Source organism: Carcharhinus amblyrhynchos, chromosome 1 (assembly GCF_965287045.1).
Source record: "Carcharhinus amblyrhynchos chromosome 1, sCarAmb.v2.hapA, whole genome shotgun sequence".
NCBI lineage: Eukaryota > Metazoa > Chordata > Chondrichthyes > Carcharhiniformes > Carcharhinidae > Carcharhinus > Carcharhinus amblyrhynchos.
In genome coordinates this window covers 8640040-8662603 of record NC_137324.1, presented here as the reverse complement: position 1 = coordinate 8662603, position 22564 = coordinate 8640040, and the positions used below count along the sequence as shown (strand labels likewise).

The 22564-nt window shown below is 44.2% G+C and overlaps 1 protein-coding gene across 1 annotated transcript in view; it reads right to left on the bottom strand.

Annotated features, from left to right (window-relative positions):
• Nucleotides 1–22564, bottom strand: part of dok1b (docking protein 1b) — a 92211-nt gene that overhangs the window by 8130 nt on the left and 61517 nt on the right. Inside the window, exons 2-3 of the mRNA XM_080196884.1 lie at nucleotides 4599–4901; nucleotides 2067–2151 (exon numbers count right to left, since the gene is read on the bottom strand). Coding sequence (XP_080053010.1) covers nucleotides 2067–2151; nucleotides 4599–4901 — 388 coding nt within the window. The remainder of the gene's footprint in view (nucleotides 1–2066; nucleotides 2152–4598; nucleotides 4902–22564) is intronic.

The window sequence follows — 22564 nt, the reverse complement described above, 5'->3', positions numbered from 1 at the left end:
GTGGAAGATGATGGTGTCACTGGAATAGTAATCTAGAGGTCCAGGCTAATACCCTGGGGACAGGAATTTAAACAGCAGTGGGTGAAATTTAAATTCAATTAATAAAAATTTGGAATTGAAAGCTGGTATCAATAATGGTTACCAAGAAATGATCATTGTAAAATCCCACCTACACCACTAGTGCCGTTTAGGTAAAAGAATCTGGCAAAACGGCCTGCCCGTGTCTCCAGACCAATCCCAATTGGTTAACATGCCCTTTGAAGTGGCCTAGCGAGGCTCTCAGTTCAAGGACGATTTGGAAAGGACAGTGTAGGAAAAATAAGGTCACATCCTCCGTAGAATCCCTACAGTGCAGGGAGAGGCCATGGGGCTCATCAAGTCTGCACCGACTCTCTGAAGAGCATCTTACCCAGGCCCATTCTAACCCTGTAACCCCACACATTTACCATGGCTAATCCACCTAACCTACTCATTTTTGCACGCTAAGGGGTAATTTATCATGGCCAATCCACCTAACAGACACATCTTTGGACTGTGGGAGGAAACCAGAGCACCAGGAAGAAAGCCACGCAGACACGGGGAGAATCCTCACAGACAGTGAGTGACCCAAGGCTAGAATTGAACCCGGGTCCCTGGTACTGTGAGGCAGTGATGCTAACCACTGTGCCGCCCAAAGTAATGGAATAGAGGAACAAGGGATCTCAGGGTGCAGATGCCTAATTCAGTAACAGGAGCGCTAGAGGTTAACAAATGCATAAAAAAAAGGTAAACAACAGACTGGGGTTCATTTCTAGAGCAAATACAATGAAAACTAGAAATGTTATGTTAATCATGTAAAGAACTGGGGAAGGATAGCCAAGTGATATTATCGCTAGACTTTTAATCCAGAAAGTCTGCTAATGTTCTGGAGATCTGGGTTCAAATCTCACCAGATGATGGAATTTGAATTCAATAGTCAAAAATTAAGAATTAAGAATCTATTGATGACCATGAAACCATTGTCGATTGTGGAAAAACCCATTTGGTTCACTAATGTCCTTCAGGGAAGGAAATCTGCTGTCTTTACTCAGTGTGGCCCATGTGTGACTCCAAAGTCAGTCCTGACTCTCAACTGACCTCTGAGCAATGGCAATTAGGGATGGCTAATAAATGCCAGCCAGGCAGTGATGCCCATGTCCCATGAATGAATTTTCAGCTGCTGGGAGTTTGTGATATTCTCACTGGACGAGTAACGCAGACACCCAGAGGAATACCCTCTGGTCTCAGGTTTAAATCCCCCTACTGAATTGAAAGCAACTCCGGAGATAAGGGGGTTAGCTTATGAGGAGAGATTGAGCAGACTGGGCCTGTACTCATTGGAGTTTAGAAGGTTATGGGGAGATCTTATAGAGACATGTAAGATAATGAAGGGGCTAACAGGGTAGAAGCAGCGAGGTTATTTCCACTTAGAATGGGAAGAACTAGGGGGCACAGCCTCAAAATACAGGGGGGGTCAATTCAGAACAGAGTTGAGGAGGAACTTCTTCTCCCAGAGGGTAGTGAATCTTTGGGGAGCAGGCGGGTAAGTGGAACTGAACCAATATCAGATCACCCATGATCTTACTGAATGGCGGAGGAGGCTCGAGGGGCTACATGGCCTACTCTTGCTCCTATTTCTTATGTTCTTTTAACCAAGAAACCAGTCGACTGTTGTAGAAATCCATCTGATTACTAATGTTCTTTAGAGAAAAAAATCACTTCCACCTGGAATAGCTGAGGCAAATAGAATGGCTGCATTCAAGGGGAAGCTAAGGGCAGCTGGAGAGGAATAGGCAAAATGAATAGCATATGGAGCACCAACATATAAAATTACCAGGTGGGAGAGTCAACATCTGTACTTATAGATAGGTCATTTATAATATCAAAAATTTCAGATGCACAAGGCTGTACTCAATCTTGAACGTGGCTGGAAATGAAATGTGCTCAATGTCATGCTGGGTTCCACATTTAAAACAGCTTTCTAAGCTCGGATAGAAAAAAAGATACGATATTTTACAGCGGAATGCCAGCCAATCTGCCCTACTTACCTTCTGATCGAGAATAGTAGATACTGTTCTCCGCCATCTCCAGAGGTTTGGAGTTTGTTCCACAACAGGACTCAGGAACAGGAGTCTGCAACGAAAGAGAGTGAGAGTGCCGGCACAGACTTGGTGGGCCGAAGGGCCTGTTCCTAGTTATTCTTTCTTTGCTCTTTGAGTCAATGTCCGAACGCAAACTTCTCAAACGGTCACCCAAAAGCATCCTGGGGTCCGAGGCGGCAAGTACCTTGGTGATGGAGTGGTTATGTTACTGGCCTAGTAATCCCCTGGACTAATGATCCAAAGAATGTGATTTCAAATCCCATAATACCATTTGGAATACTGTGTACAGTTCCAGTCACCCTATTATAGAAAGGAAATTATTAACCCAGAAAGAGTGCAGAAAAGATTGACTGGGATGCTACTGGGACTTGATGATTTGAATTTATAAGGAGGGGCTGGATAGACTGGGACTTTTTTCTCTGCAGCATAGGAGGCTGAGGGGTGATCTTATAGAGGTCAATGAAATAATGAGGGGCACAGATCAGCTAGATAGTCAATATCTTTTCCCAAAGACAGGAGAGTCTAAAACTAGAGGGTATAGGTTTAAGGTGAGAGGGGAAGAAATACAAAAGGGTCCAGAGGGGCAATTTTTTTCCATGCAGAGGGTGGTGAGTGTCTGGAATGAGCTACCAGAGGTAGTCATAGAGGCGGGTACAATTTTGTCTTCTAAAAAGCATTTAGACAGTAAAATGGGTAAGATGAGTATAGAGGGTTATGGGCCAAATGCAGGCAATTGGGATTAGCTTAATGGTAAAAACTGGGTGGTATGGATAAGTTGGGCTGAAGGGCCTGTTTCCATGCTGTAAACCTCTTATGACTTTATAATACCAAGACTTGCATTCAGTCTTTAAAAAAAACCTTGGAACCAAGAAAAGCTGGTCTCAGTAATGATGATCTTGAAGCTGTTTAATTGCCTGAAAATCCCAGCTGGTTCAAGGGTGGCCTCACATGAAACCTACTGTTCAAATTTTCTACTTTTCCATTAGACATGGGTGTTGCTGGCTGGGTCAAGCATTTGTTCCTCATCCCCAATTGCCCTTTGAACTGAATGGTTTGCTAGGCCATTTCAGAGGGCAATTGAGAGTCAACCACAGTGCTGTGGCTCTGGAGTCACATGTAGGCCAGACCAGGTAAAGATGGCAGATTTCCATCCCTAAAGGGCATCTGTGAATTAGGTAAGTTTTCATGGTCATCATCAGATTCTTAATTCCAGATTTTTTTTTTATTGAATTCAAATTTCACCATCTGCCATGGGAAGATTTGAACCCTGGGTCCCCAGAACATTACCCAGAGTCTCTGCATTACAAATTCAGCAACAATATGCTGCCTCCCCAGAATTGAGAGGTTATATCCAATGTTCTTACCCCATGTGGTCTACATGTAACTACAACTCCATACCAGTTGCCTCTTGACTACCTCTTGAAGTGGCACAGTGAATGACTCCATTGTGTTGAGAAAGCAGCCCATCATCACCTTCTCAAAGCAACCAGGGAACAATGATAAATTCCTGCATCCTGACAATGGATAAAACGAGAACGTATGCCTCTCCCCCATCAACGTAAGTGTTATTACAACTTCCAGTTCTACAGCATGCGTCAGGTATTCCCAGATACTTAAATAGTACGAAAAAGGAACAGCTTTTTCTGGGTCGGCTGACATGGAAGCAATGGGCTGCACAGAGTCCAAAACGGGTTGTTCTCCTGAGAACAGAGAAGGTTTAGAGGGCATTTCATGGAGATGCGCAGAAGAAGAAGAATTGTTTGGACCGAGTAAGCAAGGCCAATTGGGATTGGCAGTGAATTCTGGCATAGCCAGCAAAACCCTCCTCTCTCAAATGAACAAAAGACAAACCAGTGGCAGGATGCTTGGGAACCATTAGATACAAAATTTAACACAAGAACTGGAAGCAACAGGGGACAACTAAACACTAGATAAAAATCAACAAGATGTTGCATTCTGGCATGCACTGACTGAAAGGGTGTTGGGAGGAGATACAACATAGAAATCCTACAGTGCAGAAAGAACCATTCGGCCCATCGAATCTGCACTGACAACAGTCCCACCCAGGCCTCATTCTGTAACCCCGCACATTTACCCCACAAATCCAGGGTTGCACTAAGGGGCAATTTAGCACGAATCCACCTAACCTGCACATTTTTGGGCTGTGGGAGGAAACCGGAGCACCCGGAGGAAACCCATGCAGACACGGGGAGAACTCCACACAGACAGTGACCCAAGGCGGGAATCAAACCCAGGTCCCCTGGATTGTGAGGCAGCAGTGCTAACCCACTGTGCCACCGTGCCAGTAACACTCAAAAGTGAATTGGATAGATACATGATGGGAAATAAACAGGAGCCTTGGCAGCTAATTGGATAGCTCGACCATACAGCCAGTACACGCACATCAAGTCCCCTTCCTGATTGGATCATTTTGATTGTTGGTAAAATCCCCTCATCATTGACATTCATTAGACTCACCGGGAATGCAGTTTCGCAAAGCTTTTCAACCCATTCTGCGCTGGTCTGCTTTTCCGCGGCAAAGGTGTACAGTTTCTCTTGTGTTTCAATGGTGAAAGCAGACATTGTCTCCTTTGGGCACACCTCATTCGGTAATTGGGTGATGCTGATGCAGTCAGATAGCCGGATAATCTTTTTGTCCATTTTTTTGGTGGCCTGTTTCTCTGACACGTTGGCCCCATCCTTGGTGTCATAGAATTCCAGCCGGGATATTCCATACTGGCTAGCCGGATACAAGACAAACCAATTCTTCTTCCAATGTTTCTGCAAAAAAAAAAGTACAAAAACGTGAGGGACTACGGAAGACAAGGCAGCCAACCTGGTTCATTAAAGACTGTTCCTTCCTATAGCTGCCAACCGTGGACCCTGGTCAACCCATTGTATACCCCAAGTCATACTTCACAAAATAACATTCAGACCTGAGCTGATAAGTGCAAGTGTCAAAAATGCCAGGCAATGACCACTTCCAGTAAGAGAAAGTAACCATCTCTTCCTGACACTCAACGGCATTACCATCACTGAATCCTCCACTATCAACATCCTGGGAATTACCATTGACCAGAAACTGAATCGGACCGGCCATAAAATTACGGTACAAGGGCAGTCAGATGCTGGGAACCCTGTACTGAGTAACTCAACTCCTGACTCCCCAAAGTCTGTCCACCATACAGGGAGTGTAAGTCTCCACTTGCCTGGATGAATACAGTTCCAACACACTCACTCAAGAAGCTCAACAACTATCAGCCCACTTGATTGATGCCCCATCCACCATCTTAAACATTCACTCCCTCTACCACTATTGCACATAGTAGCAGCACTGTGTAACATTTATAAGATGCACTGCAGCAACTTACAAAGCTCCTTTGGTAGCACCTTCCAAACCTATGACTGTTACCATCTAGAAGGGCAAGGTCAGCAGATACATGGGAACACCACCACCTGGAGGTTCCCCTTCAAGCCACTCACCATCCTGACTTGGAAATATATCATGATGCGGAGATGCCGGCGTTGGACTGGGGTAAAACAAAGAAATCCCACAACACCTCACAACCCTGCTACAGCAACCTCTGTAAGACGTGCCGGATCATCGACATGGATGCCATCATCACACGTGAGAACACCATCCACCAGGTACACAGTACATACTCTTGCAACTCGGCCAACGGTGTCTACTGATAACGCTGCAAGAAAGGATGTCCCGAGGCTTGGTACACTGGGGAGACCATGCAGATGTTATGACAATGGATGAATGAACACCGCTCGACAATCACCAGGCAAGACTTCCTGTTGGGGAACACTTCAGTGGTCATGGGCATTCGGCCTCTGATCTTCGGGTCAGCGTTCTCCAAGGCGACCTTCACGACACACGACAGCGTAGAGTTGCTGAGCAGAAACTGATAGCCAAGTTCCGCACACGTGAGAACAGCCTCGACCGGGATCTTAGGTTCATATCACACTATCTGTAACCCCCACAACTTGCCTGGGCTTGCAAAATCTCACTAACTTTCTTATCTGGAAACAATATACATCTCTTTAACCTGTGCTTAAAGCTCTCTCTACTACCTTTAAGAATTGATTAGCTGTAAAGACTCACATTCCAATCATATGCATGTAAATTGAGTTTGTGTCTTTGTGCCCTGTTTGTGATCAGAACTCCAGGCCACCTGACGAAGGGACAGCCTGTTCCGAAACCTTGCGGCTTTTGCTACAAATAAACTTGTTGGACTTTAAGTTGGTGTTGTGGAATTTCTTTTTGGAAGTATATCATCATCCCTTCACCGTCACTGGGTCAAAATCCTGGATATTGTTCCTACTGACCCTGTGAATGTAGCTACAGCACATGACCTGCAGCACTTCAACAAGGCAGCTCACCACTACCTTCGAGGGTAATTAATAATTTCTAGCCCATATCCTATGAAATATATATTTTTTAAAAAGTGTTGTGGGCAACACATTCAAAAGAGACTGCATTTCCCCAAATTCAGTTTGTGCAAAACCCTTAGCTACCAAGCAAAGGAGAATTCCATTCCCTCAGCTAAATTTACTGTTGTGATTGCATTACTGGCCTAATAATCCACATGCCTTTAGTAAGATTGTCAGTTCAAATCTTACCATAGCAGTAGACAATTTAAGTTTTTTTTAATAACTTTGTAATAAAAATAAAGGATTTCTACTGATTCACCAATTCAACGGAGAAAGGAATTTGGCCAAATGTACCTGGTCTGGCATTGGAAATGACTCCAATCCCACACCAACGTGATTGACTCAAATTTTCCTCTGAATTGGTCCCAGCACACCACTCCATTCACAGCAAGTAGGGATGGACAATAAAATGCTGGAACTTAGTACTTAACAGCAGTGTTAGCAAGTCTCTGTTCTAAATTGGCCGATTTTAAGTCACTCCACAGTTAACTAGTTGGTATTTGCGTTTAGCACCCAGAGTTTTGTTTTAATGATGTTCTAGTGCCAGGTCTTACACATTCCCACGTGACCTGATCAGTGCCATTTTGAAGTGCCCCCCGCCACCCGCACCCCCACCCCCCCACCCATCTGACTGCTCCCTGACCGTCCCACTGTATTAGTATATGGTGAAAAGTATTGGTTCTTGCATGCTATACAGACAGAACATACTGTTCATAGAGAAGGAAAGGAGAGAGTGCAGAATCCAGTGTTACAGTCATAGCTAGGGTGTAGTGAAAGATCAACTTAAGGCAAGATAGGTCCATTCAAAAGTGTGATAGCAGCAGGGAAGAATCTGTTCTTGAGTTGGTTGGTACATGACCTCAGCTTATTGTATCTTTTTCCTGACGGAAGAGGGTGGAAGAGAGAATGTGTGGGGTTCTTAATTATGCTGGCTGTTTTGCTGAGGCAGTGGAAAATGTAGACAGAATAATGCATAGGAGGCTGATATGATGATTGGTTGGGCTTCATTCACGACATTTTGTAGTTTCTTGCAGTCTTGGTCAGAGCAGGAGACATACCAAGCTGTGATATAACCAGAAAGAATGCTTTCTATGGTGCATCTATAAAAGTTGATGAGAATCGTAGCTGACATGCCAAATTTCCTTAGCCTTCTGAGAAGAGGCCTTGGTGGTTGAAACTACTCTTACTCTGAAGATTTTCTTGGTGTCTCTCACCGCTCATTTCCCAACTCTTAAGTCATGACAAGGTTTTCGGTAGAGAGAGGTGTGGGAGAGGTGGGAAGCAAGATATTCTACAAAAGGGAGAGTCGGCAGCTTAGCAAGCGAGAAGGAGGGTCAAGGAGCAGGATGTGTCATTAGTAGGATGTTCAGCCAGCTCAATCAGCGGTGACTACAAGGGTGGAGGAGTCAGAGAGTGAGAAAGGTGGCGAGGCAAAGGGGCGAGCCAACAAGAAAATCAGCCTGGTGGAGGGGAGGCGGGTGAGCGAGTGGCAGGGATGCGAAGCCAGACGGTCAGCGAGCTGGAAGGTCAGCAACGAGGGAGACAGCAAACCAGAGGGCCAATGACTGGGAGAAGTAGAGAAGCTCATGGGCGGCACGGTAGCACAGTGGTTAGCACTGCTGCTTCACAGCCCCAGGGTCCTGGTTCAATTTCCAGCTCGGGTCACTGTCAGTGTGGAGTTTGCACATTCTCATGTCTGCGTACTCTGGTTTCCTCCCACAGTCCAAAGATGTGTGGGTTAGGTTGATTGGCCATGCTAAGAAACTGCCCCTTAGTGTCCAGGAATGTGTAGGTTAGAGGGATTAGTGGGTGTAATATGTAGGGATACGGGGGTAGGGCCTGGGTGGGATTGTGTTCGGTGCAGACTCGATGGGCCAAAGAGCCTCTTTCTGCACTGTAGGATTCTATGATTCTATGAGCTAGAAGATGAGAGGGCCAGCGAGCCAGAGAGGTGATGAGCTACAGAGTTAGCTATTCAAAGAGTTGGTGAGTAGCAGAGGCTGCATATATCTTTTATATTTTAACACTTTTTTAAAAAAATCATTTAATTATGAATATAAAAGTCGTTTAACTTTAACAGGTAGTGTTCTTTTCCTGACCAGAGTGTCCTGCAGACCTCAAGTACAGCATTTAATTAGTTGTAATGAGAAAATTTGTTTCTCTTAACATGTTTCATTTAAATTTGCACTTTGCAGGAATGCAACTACAACATTAAGCACAGAATTACTGACCACAGAGTGCCATGGTTCAGGACTCAAATGGGCAAAAGTTCGCCAACTGGGGAAGGGTGTCTCGGTCTGCTGCTTCAGCCAGAATGATTCAACTTCCTCATCACTGCAATCTTTGCAAAGATTTAAATCATAAGAACATAAGAAATAGGAGCAGGAGTAGGCCATCTAGCCCTTTGAGCCTGGCCGCAGCTGGAGTACTGTGTGCAGTTTTGGGCGCCGCACCTGCGCAAGGATATTTTGGTCCTGGAGGGAGTGCAGAGGAGGTTTACTAGGCTGATACCGGAGTTGAGGGGATTGAGCTATGAGGAGAGGCTGAATAAACTAGGCTTGTACTCGTTAGAGTTTAGAAGAATGAGGGGAGATCTCATTGAGACGTATAAGATGATGAATGGGATGGATAGGATAGAGGTGGAGAGACTCTTTCCGCTCAAAAAAGACAGTAGGACTAGGGGGCACAGCCTCAAGATAAAGGGGAGGCGGTTTAGAACGGAGTTGAGGAGGAACTTCTTCACTCAAAGGGTGGTGAATCTCTGGAATTCTCTGCCCGTTGAAGTGGTGGAGGCTGCCTCGCTAAATATTTTTAAGAAGCGGGTTGATGGGTTTTTGATAAGAGAAGGGATTAAGGGTTATGGGGAGAGGGCGGGAAAGTGGAACTGAGCCACGACAGATCAGCCATGATCTTATTGAATGGCGGGGCAGGCTCGAAGGGCTAGATGGCCTACTCCTGCTCCTATTTCTTATCTTATCTTATCTTATCTTATCTCAATAAGATCATGGCTGATCTGTCATGGCTCAGTTCCACATTCCCGCCCTCTCCCCATAACCCTTAATCCCCTCTCTTATCAGAAACCCATCAACCCGCGTCTTAAAAATATTTAGCGAGGCAGCCTCCACCACTTCAACGGGCAGAGAATTCCAGAGATTCACCACCCTTTGAGTGAAGAAGTTCCTCCTCAACTCCGTTCTAAACCGCCCCCCCTTTATCTTGAGGCTGTGCCCCCTAGTCCTACTGTCCTTTCTGAGCAGGAAGAGCCTCTCTACCTCTATCCTATCCATCCCATTCATCATCATATATGGTAATGCACATCTCTAGTAAATAGCTGACTGACAGAACTTGTACTTGGATAAATGCAAAATACTCCAGTTTTACATGGAGGGAAAGTGCTGTAAAGTGCTGTCAGCAGTGACTTTACACAGGTCACTCCACCCCCACTGGGAGTCATTCCCAACGTCCTGCCCAATACTGAGCCCTCAAACATCACAAAGACAGGTTTTCAGCTCATTACCACATTGCTGTTTGCAGGAGCTCACTGTGGCTACCTCACTTCCTATATTACAAATGCTGGAATCTGACACAAACAGCAAAATGCTGGAAAACCTCAGCAGGTCTGACAGCATCTGTGGAAAGAGAACAGAGCCAACATTTTGAGTCTAGCTGACCCTTCTACACAGCTGAGAGGGAAGAGAATTAATAGAGGTTTATTCAATGAGGTTCAGTGGGGTGGGGGGTGGGATTGACAAAGGGAAGGTTAATGAGGATACTGGAGGCTGAGAAGGAGTTGAAAAAGTGTTCATTAAGGGATCAGAATGCATGAATGGCAAAGCAAAGGTACAGCTTGTTAAAGGACAGCCTGAGAAATGTGGCTGTTGGCCTGAAGATGTGGGGGGGTTGGGGTGAGGTGGGGAACAGGGTGGAAAGAGAGGAGATAAAACAAATGGAAATGGGGTGGAGGTGGAGGGGAAAGTTCACGCTGCGAAGTGGTTGAACTCAATGTTCAGTCCAGAAGGCTGTAAAAGTGCCTAAAATCAGAAGGTAGAGTGCTGTTCCTCCACTTTGCATTAGGGTTCACTCGAACATTGCAAAAGGCCAAGGACGGACATGTGGGCAGGAGAGCAGGGTGATGTATTGAAGTGGCAAGCTACCTGAAGGTCTCGGTCCTTGCGGACGGACCAAAGATGTTGTACAGGTGCTTGAATGGGTGTTTTGACAAACCTGGTCATCGCAAACTTCTGAAGGGCAGTTAGGGATGGACATTAAATGTCCTTGCCAGAAAATGTCACATCCCTTGAACCAATACATATTTAAAAACAACCAATGATCCCAGTTTTACATGGAGGGAAAGTACTGCATTGTGGGAGGCACTGGCTGTCAGCAGTGACTTTACACAGATCACTCCACCTCCACTGGGAGTCATTCCCAACATCCTGCCCAATACTGAGCCCTCAAACATCACAAAGACAAGTTTTCAGATCGTTACCACATTGCTGTTTGCGGGACCTCACTTTGTGGCTACCACATTTCCTACGTTACAACAGTCACTACACTTCAAAAGTACTCCCTCAGCTGTACAGTGCTTTGAAAAGTTCTGAGGTTGTGAAAGCTGCTATATAAACAACAGTCTCTCACTTCTTTCTCACCACTTCTTGAAAAAGAAGTAGCAAAGAGACAAAACCCAGAATGAAACCTGGTGCTGGTTTCAGTGCATATAAAAAGGTGATAGATCTGCTTCGTCCAAACACACATTCAGGTCAAACTGGCCAGCTACCAAAAGCGACTCGCATTAACCAATTTAAACCTTTGCAAAAGCTAAAATGATGAAGAAGTTGAATCATTCTGGCTGAAGCAGCAGATTGAGACACTTCTTCTGTACTTCCCTTATAAACTTTAGTCATAGAATCCCTGTAATGCAGGAGGCAGCCATTTGGACCATTGAGTCCGCACTGACCACAATCCCATCCAGGCTCTAACCCCATAACTCCATGCATTTACCCTGTTAGACCCCTGACAGTAAAGGGGTCAAATAAGCATAGCCAATCCACCTAACCCGCACATCTTTGGACTGTGGGAGGAAACCAGTGCATCAGGAGAAAACCCTCACAGACATGGGGAGAATGTCTATGCGGAGTGTGCATAGTCACCTGAGCTGGGAATCGAACCTGGGTCCCTTGCACCGTGAGGCAGCAGTGCTAACCACTGTGCCACCGTGCTGCCCTAAAATACAATCTAAATATTGGGAAGCTCAAAACCATCACCACCAGTCCCTGGCACAGGTTCACTTCTACAGCTGTCAAAAGTTAATTTATTAGTGAGAAGGCAGGCCTACATTACACTGCAATGAAGTTGTTGTGAAAATCCCCTAGTCGCCAGAGTCTGGCACCTGTTTGGGTCAATGCACCTAATCAGCACGCCTTTCAGAACGTGGGAGGAAACCGGAGCACCCGGAGGAAATCCACGCAGACACAGGGAGAACGTGCAGACTCCACACAGACAATGACCCAAACCGGGAATCGAACCTGGGTCTCTGACGCTGTGAAACAGCAGTGCTAATCACTGTGCTACCATACTGTCCATCTCAACTTACACGCAGGGAGGTCACTGGGCTAGTAACCCAGAGACCCAAAGTAATGTTCTCGGGTCCCAGGTTCAATCCTACTATGCAGATGGTAAAATTTGAGTTCAATAATTAAGAAAAAAAATCACAAATTAAATGTCTAATGACCACGAAACCATTGTCGATTGTGGTAAAAACCCATCTGGTTCACTAATGCCCTTTAGGAAAGGAAATCTGCCATATTTACTTGGCCTATATGTGACCTTTTAAGGGTAACTAGGGATGAGCAATAAATGCTGGCCCAGCCAGTGATGCCCACAAATAAATCAATCATTCTTCTTGACGGATCTCAGAGGCTATTTGCAACCGTGGTGTCATATTTCACCCAAGATCAGGTATCAATTCCATAACAGTTCTGCCTATTCCCATCTGTCACTACATCAATCTACATAATGCCTCAGCCTACCTGAAGCAGGAACCCTCATCCATATCTTTTGTTATTTTGAATTTCATTGAGCAATAGAGCATTGAAACAGTCTTACTAGCAAACTGCCCAACAAGGATATTTGACCCAGCTTTGCTCAGGTTTGTACAGGTCCCATCTCCCCTAGAACTGATCCCAATATCCCAAGAATCTGAAGGCAGCTCTCCTGCATCATCTCTTATATTCATCTATTCGATTCTCTACTTCTATCCTCACTGGAACATGCTACCAGGAGTAATCCGAAGATTACTACCTTTGAGATCCCACCTGTTAATTTTCTACCTAGTTGCCAGAATTCTGACTGCAGGACCACATCCCTCTTCCACCTCATGTCGTTGGTACTGATGTAGCTGTTAGCTGGTCGCCATTCCCACTCAGGGCATCCTATGGCCAATGACATTCTTGGCCCTGACACCAGGGTCACCATCCTGGGATTCATATCTACGGCCAAAGAAATGCCTGCATGTTCCCTTATCGAATCACTAAGTTCTTAAGTCTCCTTCGTAACCCCTGTACAGCTGAGCCAGCCATGGTGCCAGAAACTTGGCTCTGCCCGCACTCCCTGGATGAACCATCACTTTCGTTGATATTTCAAAAGGAATGCTGGTTGGAAAGCGAGATGCACTCTAGCACTACCTGCCTCTTTCTTCTGGACTACCTGATGGTCACTCCTTCACTCTCTCTCTGCAAACTCGTAAGCTGCAGGGTGCCCGCATCTTTAAAACATGCCATTCACAAAATTCTAAACCTCCTGGATTTGCCACAGTGATGCCAAGATCTTGAAACCTGGCACTGAGGCTGCTGCAGCTGATGACACTTCCTTTATACATGGTTATCCAGGACACATGGAATGTCCTGGAGTTCCCACGTGGAACAGGATGTGCACTCCAGTGATTGGAGCTGTCCTGCCATCCCTCTAAGAGATAACAAAACTTACTACTTAAAAAACAAAGTCACACTGACTATTCAACTCTCTTCCACTGATGAAGTTGAGAGGTCACAATGACACCAGGTTAGAGTCCAACAGGTTCATTTTAAATCAAGCTTTTGGAGTGCCACTCCTTCTTCAGGTGAAATGCGGGGGGCGGAGGAGTGAAGTTTGCATAGTATTTAGCACCATATCATTCTGTGATTGTTTATAATTATCTCTCTGCCTTAAATTGTCAATTCTTAGGTCATCCCTTCACTTGTTATATAGCCTGTTGACACTTCACACATACTGATTATATTTAACTGCTTACATTTGTCTATATGTACTCATGATTACTTGTAAAGACTTGTTATTCAGCCGGCTTACACTGTCTGTACTTATCGGTTGACACCTGTGAGTATCAGGCTATGGTCATTCCATCTATATATTCTGTACCTGAGTACCTTGCTCCACTTCACCTGAAGAAGGAGCAGCGCTGCAAAAGCTTATGGTTCCATATAGACCTGTTGGACTATAAGCTGGTGTCACGTGACTTCTCATCTTGTGCACTCCAGTCCAACATCAGCATCTTCACACTGATGAAATTGGTAGGTTTTAAGGAGCATCTTTAAAGAAAGAGTTTAAAGGAAGAGGAAAAGAGGGAGAGCTTTTGGGAGGGAATTTCTGATCTTCTGATTCATAAATAAGCAAAACAAAAGATCCAGAGATGTGCGGGTTAGGTTGATTGGCCATGCTAAAATTGCCCCTTAATGTCATGAGATGCATAAATTAGAGAAATTAGCAGGTAAATATGTAGGGATAGGGGGTAGTGCCTGGGTGGGGTTGAGGTCGGTGCAGACTCGATGGGCCAAATGGCCTCTTTCTGCACTGTAGGGTTTCTATGATTCTATGAAAAAATAGGCTGTTGCACTGTACATTTTTTTACTCATTCATTCTGGGAAAAATCAGCATCGTTCACATTCCCCAAGGAAGTGCTGATGGGTCTTTGATACATCTGAATGTCTTTAGAGGGCAAGTGACTCTAGGGCTAGAGTTCTCACTAGCTCACATTTAAGGAAGTATTTCACTGACTCACCAGGACATCAGTGAACCAGTTGGGTTTTCACTAGAATCCAACAGCTCCCATGGTCACTTCTTGCTTCCAGACTTTTTGTTTTTAAAACTGAATTCAATTTTCAGCCTGCCACAGTCAGATTGGAGCTACTGTTCTCTGGATTACTGGGCCAGTTATTTAAATGCTACTGTACCATTGTGCATTCGCGCTTTGTGCATTAGTACATCAGATATGCCGACGAAAAGAAGGATAGGCGAGTGTTTTTTTTAAAATCACTGAGTGCTTTAACTTCCTTGGTTGTAAAAGGGCGAGAGATATTTGTTAAGCAACCAGGGTCGGCGATGGCCTAGTGGTATTATAAACTAATGTTAGATTATTAATCCAGAAACTCAGCGAATGCTAATGGGGACCCAGGGTCGCAAGATAAAATCCCGCTATGGTAGGTGCTGAAATTTGAATTCAATAAAAAAAAAATCTGGAATTAAGAATCTACTGATGACCATGAAACCATTGTCAATTGTCGGTAAAACCCATCTAGTTCTCTAATGTCCTTTAGGAAAGGAAATCTGGTGTCCTTATCTGGTCTGGCCTACGTGTGACTTCAGAGCCACAGCAGTGTGGTTAACTCTCAACTGCCCTCCAAGGGCAATTAGGGATGGGCAATAAATGCTGGCCAGCCAATGACTTCCATGTCCCACAAATGAATAAAAAAAAAATACACAAATGAATATATACCTGGATATTGAGAGCACAGGATCATTGAAGCAAGAGTAGGCCGTTCAGCCCTTCAGGGCTGTTCCACCATTCAGTAAGATCATGGCTGATCTGACTGAGGCTTCAACTCCACTTTCCTGTTCCCCATAATCCTGAACTCCTTTGTCTATTAGAAATCCATCTAACTCAGCCATGTATAAATATAATGACCCAACCTCCACTGCTTGTTGGAGAAGAAACTTCCATGCACTAACAACCTTCTTGAGAGGGAAAAAAAATTACCCTCAGATCTGTCTTAAAAGGGAGACCCCTTATTCTTAAATTATGTCCAGTAGTTCTTGTCTTCCCACAAAACATCATTGCAGCATCTACCCTATCAAATCCCCACAGGATCTTATAAGTTTCAATAAGATGACTTCTCATTCTTCTAAATATGGATGGATACCGCTCTAATATGTTCAATGTTTCTTCATAAGATAACCCTGTCATTCCAGGAACTATTCAAGTAAACTATTTCTAAGCCAATTAATAAGAGAACCAAAACTATACACAGTATCCAGATATGGTCTCACCACAGCTCTGTACAGCTATAGTAAAAATGCTCCTACATTTGTATTCAATTCTCTCTGCAATAAATTCCATTTGCTTTCCTAATCAATTTCTGTCCCTCCATAACTAAATGTTTGTGATTCAGGTACTGGGTCATCTGTACACGAGTTCTGCAAACTCTTTTTTTTATATTTATTCATTCACAGGATGTGGGCATCAAGGACCAGGCAGGCATTCATTGCCAATTCCTAACTGCTCTGAAGAAGGTGGCTATGATCCACCTTCGTGAAACGCTGCAGTCCATGAGATGCAGGTATACTGACAGTGCTGTTAGGGAGCGAGTTCCAGATCAGTGGGGCTAGCAGGGTAACTATGTGGAGTTACAGGGATAGGGCGTAGGTGGGATTGTGGTTGGTGCAGACTCGATGGGCTAAATGGCCTCCTTCTGCACTGTGGAGATTCTAAGATTCTATGATTCTATTTTGACCCAACAACAGTGAATTATACTGCCATTAGTCCTGCCAAAATGGATAACTTACAGATTTTCCTCACATTATACTCCAACATCCAAGCTCTGCCCAGTCATTTAACCTAGCTATATCCCTGGTAGACTCTTTACTTGTTCTTCAACACCAAGTTTATTATCCATCTTGGGGGTCATTGACAAATTTATCTATAATTCATTCAGTAACCTCGTCTAAGTAATTGATATAAAAGTCACCATAGTCCTATATGACCATAGGCTGTTCCCTCCTTCGAGGGGGACGAGCTGACTGGTGGTGATTTCAACATGTGGATCACCACACCTCAGACAACGGGCAAATCTGAAAAAGCCCAACCTCAGGCGATACAGGAATTGAACCTGAGGTGTCAGTCCAAACCACAAACCAGTCACCTGGCCAACTGAGCTGAAAATAGTTGAGCTCTGGGAACTGATCTCTGTGACACTACACTAGTTACAGCTTGCCAACCCAAAAAAAATGACCAGTTCATTCCTACTCACTCAGTAATTCTCTATCCAAAGCGTTTTCTACTAAAGTTAGTGAACTAGGTTAATATGTGTCACTGTGGTCATGCCTGTGACATGTGTCTAAATCAGTGCCATCATGTAGACTATAATTAAAAACAAGGGGGATTTTGTTCACATTTCAGCCATGCTGGGGAGTGATCCATTCTGCCCTGGGTAAAGGATTGTCAATCTTACCAATGGTGCTATCATAGAATCCCTACAGTGCAGAAAGAGGCTTTTTGGCCTCCTCGAGTCTGCACTGACAACAATCTCACCGAGGCCCTATTCCTGTAACCGCCACATTTACCCTGCTAATTCCCCCAACACTCAGGGGCAATTTACCATGGCCAATCAACCTAACCCAGACATCTTTGTGGGAGGAAATCAGAACACCCAGAGGAAACATACGCAGACATGGGGAGAATGTGCAAACTCCACACAGATAGTGATCCAAGGCCGGAATTGAACCCGGGTCCCTGGTGCTGAGAGGCAGCAGTGCTGACCACTGTGCCACCATGCCACGCCACACTGTAGGGTGTGTTCATTTCTTAGAATAGACGTGGGCAGCACTGGTTTGAAGTTGAACTTCATTTATTGAGCATCATTTAAAATTAACACATTAGGAAGTGAAAAAGGATTACTTGAGAGAGGAGTGAGTGAGAGAGAAAGGGACCAGCAGAATCTAGTCCAGACTCAATCCAAACCTTGCATAGGACCGAACTGACTAAACCAATAACCGTTATACAATATCTTGACCATCCTGACTTGGAAATATATCACCGTTCCTTCACAGTTGCTGGGTCAAAATCTTGGAATTCCCTCCCTAACAGTATTGTAGGTCAACTCACAGAGCATAGACTGCAGCGATTCAAGAGGGCAGCTCACCACCATCTTCTCAAGGGGAAGTAGGGATGGGCAATAAATGTTGGCCAACCAGCGATGCACATGTCCCACGAATGAATAAAAAAATTATACAAATTCTTATCTGTGTTACTGAAATTGCTGGTACAAACTGTGTCCCTAACTTTCATAAACAATTGGCAGCTGTGGCTGTGAGAAGCTTCTGTTTGGGTTTATGAAAAAACCTTGCTTGCAAGATGACTTTTTTAAAAATGCAGTCAACTTTCCAAGCTAATCCCAGAATTCCCAGCTGAATTTAAATTGTGGCCAAGATAGCTTTAAAGTTTAGCATAAGCAGTTACATAAGTAGAAATATCTTAAAATGAAGTCTTTGACTGAAGCAAACCACATAAAGGATCCCACAGGTACCCATTCCCCCAGAGAATGAATAATAAAATAGTATTTCCCATGAAAGGTCAGCCTCATTTCCTCACCTCCTCTTGAGAGGTGGCCCCAGCAGCAAGCCTGTTAGACACACATATAAAGCACTTAACATTTTTGGACAGATTACAGTGATAAGAAAGTTGAATCACTCTAGCAAGTTGCAAGACTATCGAGTGCATTAATCATGGCCAAAACTTCAAACAATTCTGTTTCATTTACAACGTGGTGAAGTATTAGTAACTCCTCTGCAAGGTTCCAGAGCCAATGTTTTCGCGTGGCTAATGGGGAATCCAAATGTGGCACTTATGAATAATCAATTAAAAAGAAAATTAAGAATAGACACCTCATTCAATATTTGTGTAAATGATTTGGGCTGAGGGATCAGAGGTACGATGTTCTAGATGTGCAAATGACAGCAAATTGGAGGGTTTAAAAAATTTTTTATACATACATATAAACTATTGAGAAATTTACAGTGATAACTCACCTTCAGGACTTAATAAAATCTGCCCACCATCTACAAGGTACAAGTCAGGACTGTGATGGAATACTCTCCACTTGTCTGGATGAGTGCAACTCCAACAACACTCAAGAAGGTCAACACCATCCAGGACAAAGCAGCCCATTTAATTGGTGTCCCATCTTTCACCTTCAACATTCATTCCCTCCAACACTGGGGGCAGTGGCAGCAGTGTGTATCATCTACAAGACCAAGGCTCCTTTGACAACACTTCTCAAACCTGCGTCCTCTTATCTAGAAACACAAGGGATGCAGATTGATGTGAACACCACCATCTGCAAGTTCCCCTCCAAGCCACACACCATCCTGACTTGGAAATAGATCACCACTGCCAAAATAAAAGACACAGGTTGTCAAAGTTTTTTTGTCTTGCACTCTACTGATCTAGACCTCAAGACATTTGCTCACCAAGTAGGCTTGATGCTGAAATTGGGTGCATCAAAACCATCCGGCGAGGTAATGGCTATCCTGACCAGATTATCACTCATTATATTGTGCACAAATTCATGAATGGGCCAAGGATCACTACCTTATAGGAGTTTTACAGCATGGAAACAGGACCTTTGGCCCAACCTGTCCATGCTACCCAGTTTTTACCTCGTGTCTTGAAAAGCACCCAGTCCTCAGATTACCCTAGAAGGGTAAGGTACCTAAAAAAACATGAGCAACAGCTAAAGCTAGCCACTTCACACTGCTGCTATGAAGTAGCAATGTAAGTTTACCACTGACAGGATGCTGCCTCAAACCAAAAGGATATTTTGCCCATCACACAAATGAGTAAAGTGGTGCATGAATTTCAGTACCAGTGTGACACCAGATATATGGGCCATCCTTCCCAATGATTGGCAGATCGAATCAAACAGGATGTCCCTTTAGCTGTTTTCAAAGGGCATGATACTGACTGTATCCAACCCAGCTTATGTTTACAAAACTCAAAACATGACATCTAATATTAGATGTGCTTTTGCAATTGGACAACATTTGTCAAATCATCCTCAGTGTGCGAAGAATTATGCTGACAACTAATTTAATATCATCAGTCTGGCTCGCAGTGTGGCGCACTTACCCATGCTGAGGCTACATATATTAATACATGTGGCCCTGATCTTTGCAGACAGAAAGAACATTTACACACATTGTTAGTTGAAACTGGCACAACGCAGGTGACAGCCATTTTCTGATTCATTTCCCAAGGCAATGCTGTGATCAATTAGAGTCAACCTACCTGGCTTAAACCTAAACAAAACTTGGCAGTTAACTGTCAGTCATCAGTTAGCTGGTGCATTCTCCATGCCAATGCCGCTACCAGAGTCCACTTGCCAAACAATCAGTGCTCTCTTCATGAAATATAAACCATTGCTCCCTCTAAATGTGGTATTCTTGCCAATTGTCCCGATGAGTGCAAAATGAAAAGTTTTGGCAACATGTCTTTGTTCAGCAAATCATGTTGTGCATTACCAAATGACTATTTATTTCACCATTCTTTCAATGCCACTGGGTCAAAATCCTAGAACATCTTTTTAAGTTCCTAATAGCATGTGGATGTACCTACTGTGCATGGACTGCAGTGGTCTAAGACAAACCATCTTCAAGGGATATACTTCATTGGAGGCAGTTCAGAGAAGGTTCACTAGGATGATCCAAGTATGGAAGGATTGTCTTATGAGGAAAGGTTAAACTGGTTGGGACTTGACTGTTTGTAATTTTAAAGAATGAGAGGTGACCTCATTAAAACGTACAGGGTTCTTAAGGGGCTTGACAAGATGAATCTGAGGATGTTTCCCCTCATGGGAGAGTCTATGACCAGAGGATAGAGTCTCAGAATAAAGGGACACCAATTTAGACTGAGATGATGGGAAGTTTCTTCTGAGGGTTGCGAGTGAGATTGCCACAGAGATCTGTGGCGAAGAGTCCTTGCATATTTTTAAGGTTGAGATGCATAGATTCTTGATCAGTAAGGGAATCAAGGGTTACAGGGAAAGGGAGGAAAGTGGTCATGTGGAATATCGTTGGATCAGCCATGATCCTATTGAATGGTAGAGCAGGGTTGAGAGGCCGAACGGCCTACTCCTGTTCCCATTTCTTACAGTCATAATTAGGGTTGGGGAATAAATGCTAGCTTAGCCAGTGGCACCCACATCTGTTGAATAGCAAAAAGTCCCAGCATCTGACTTGCCTGTATGAAATAACTGAGGATGGGGTAGTGTCCAAAGTCCAACTGAGGAGCTCCTGCAGTGATGTCCTATGCATACAGGGGACAGTAAAGCACAACAACTGGCCCTTCAGCCCATGATTGTGTACCAGACATGATGCCAAATTAAACCAATCCTTTCTGCCTGCCCTTGGTCCATATCCCTCTATTCCTTGCATATTCATATGCTTATTTAAAAGCCCCTCAGACACCGCCATCATATCTGCCTCCACCATCCCTCCTAGCAGTATGTTCCAGACCCCATCCACTCTCTGTGGAAAGAAACTTGCCCCTTACATCGCCTTTGAACTTTTCCCCCTCTCACCTGAAGTACATGCCCCTGAATATTAGACATTTCAACTGGGGAAAGGATTCTGACTGTCAACCCTATCTATGCATCTCATCATTTTGTAGACTTCTGACAGGTCTCCCCTCAGCCCCTGCCGCTCCAGAGGAAAAAAAAATATTCTCCAGCTTCTCTTTATAGCTTATACCCTCTAATCCAGGCAGCATCCTGGTAAACCTTTTCTGCACCCTCTCCAAAGCCACGACATCCTTCCTGTAATGTTTCGCGACCAGAATTGAATGTGATATGCTTAAGTGTGGCCTAACCAAAGTTTTATAAAGCTGCAACATGACATCCTCATTCTTGTAGTCAATGCCCCGACCAATAAAGGCAGCATGCTTCTTTACCACCCTATTTACTTGTGTGGCCACTTTAAGGGAGATACGGAACCTGAAGATCCCTCTGAACAGCAATATTGAGCAAGATTACAACAGAATACAAGACAAAGTTAACAAGCGTGCAGGTTGTATTGTGTAAGTGGCAAATTTATTTCAATGTAGATGATGACTGTCAGATCATTCACTTTGGTAGGAAGAATAAGGCAGCAATTTGAGTCTATCTTGAGTAAAAGCACAAAGTGGCAATACAAGTTAACAAGCCTGCTGTCATTGCTCACCCAGTCTGATCTTTACACGATTCCAGTCCCATACCAATTTTATTGACTCTTAACCACACTCAGTGCTAACCATTATGCCGAGACGGCATGGAGTCTGCACATTCTCCCCATGTCTACCCGGGTTTCCTTCCACAGTCCAAAAGACGTGCTGGTTAAGTGCACTGGCCATGCTAAATTCTCCCTCAGTGTGTCCGAACAGGCGCCGGAGTGACTTCATTGCAACATTAATGTAAGCCTGCTTGTGACACTAATAAATAAACTTTATTTTTTGTTCCACCGTGCTGCCCTGAATGTTTGATTACACCAGTGGTCTTCCGCCCCTTCAGAAATAAAATGTACTGCACACGTGTTGCCATCATTACATGAAATGCAAGAATGAGTGAGAGAGAGAGAGAGACGGAAAATACCACTAAAGTGTTGTTATGCTGCAGGTGGTATCTTTTAGAATGCTCACTGTCAAAATATTGCATGAAAATAGGGACATGACTCAGAGAACAAGAATGCTGGTGATGTGTTTTGTAGAGGCGTGTTTGCACAGATCTCCCGTAGGAGCAGTTGTGGATGTGGATGTTGGATCAGTGAAGTGTTTCTCTGCTCACGTTTGATGTTTACTGTTTCAACGTAGCACGCTTGTTATTGCTTGTCTATGCATTGTCACCAGCCAGCTGTTTTCCGTACTGCTTTCAAACAACGCCGGAAAGTTCTTCATACGGTCCCAATTTTGGGAAAATTGCTTCAATTTG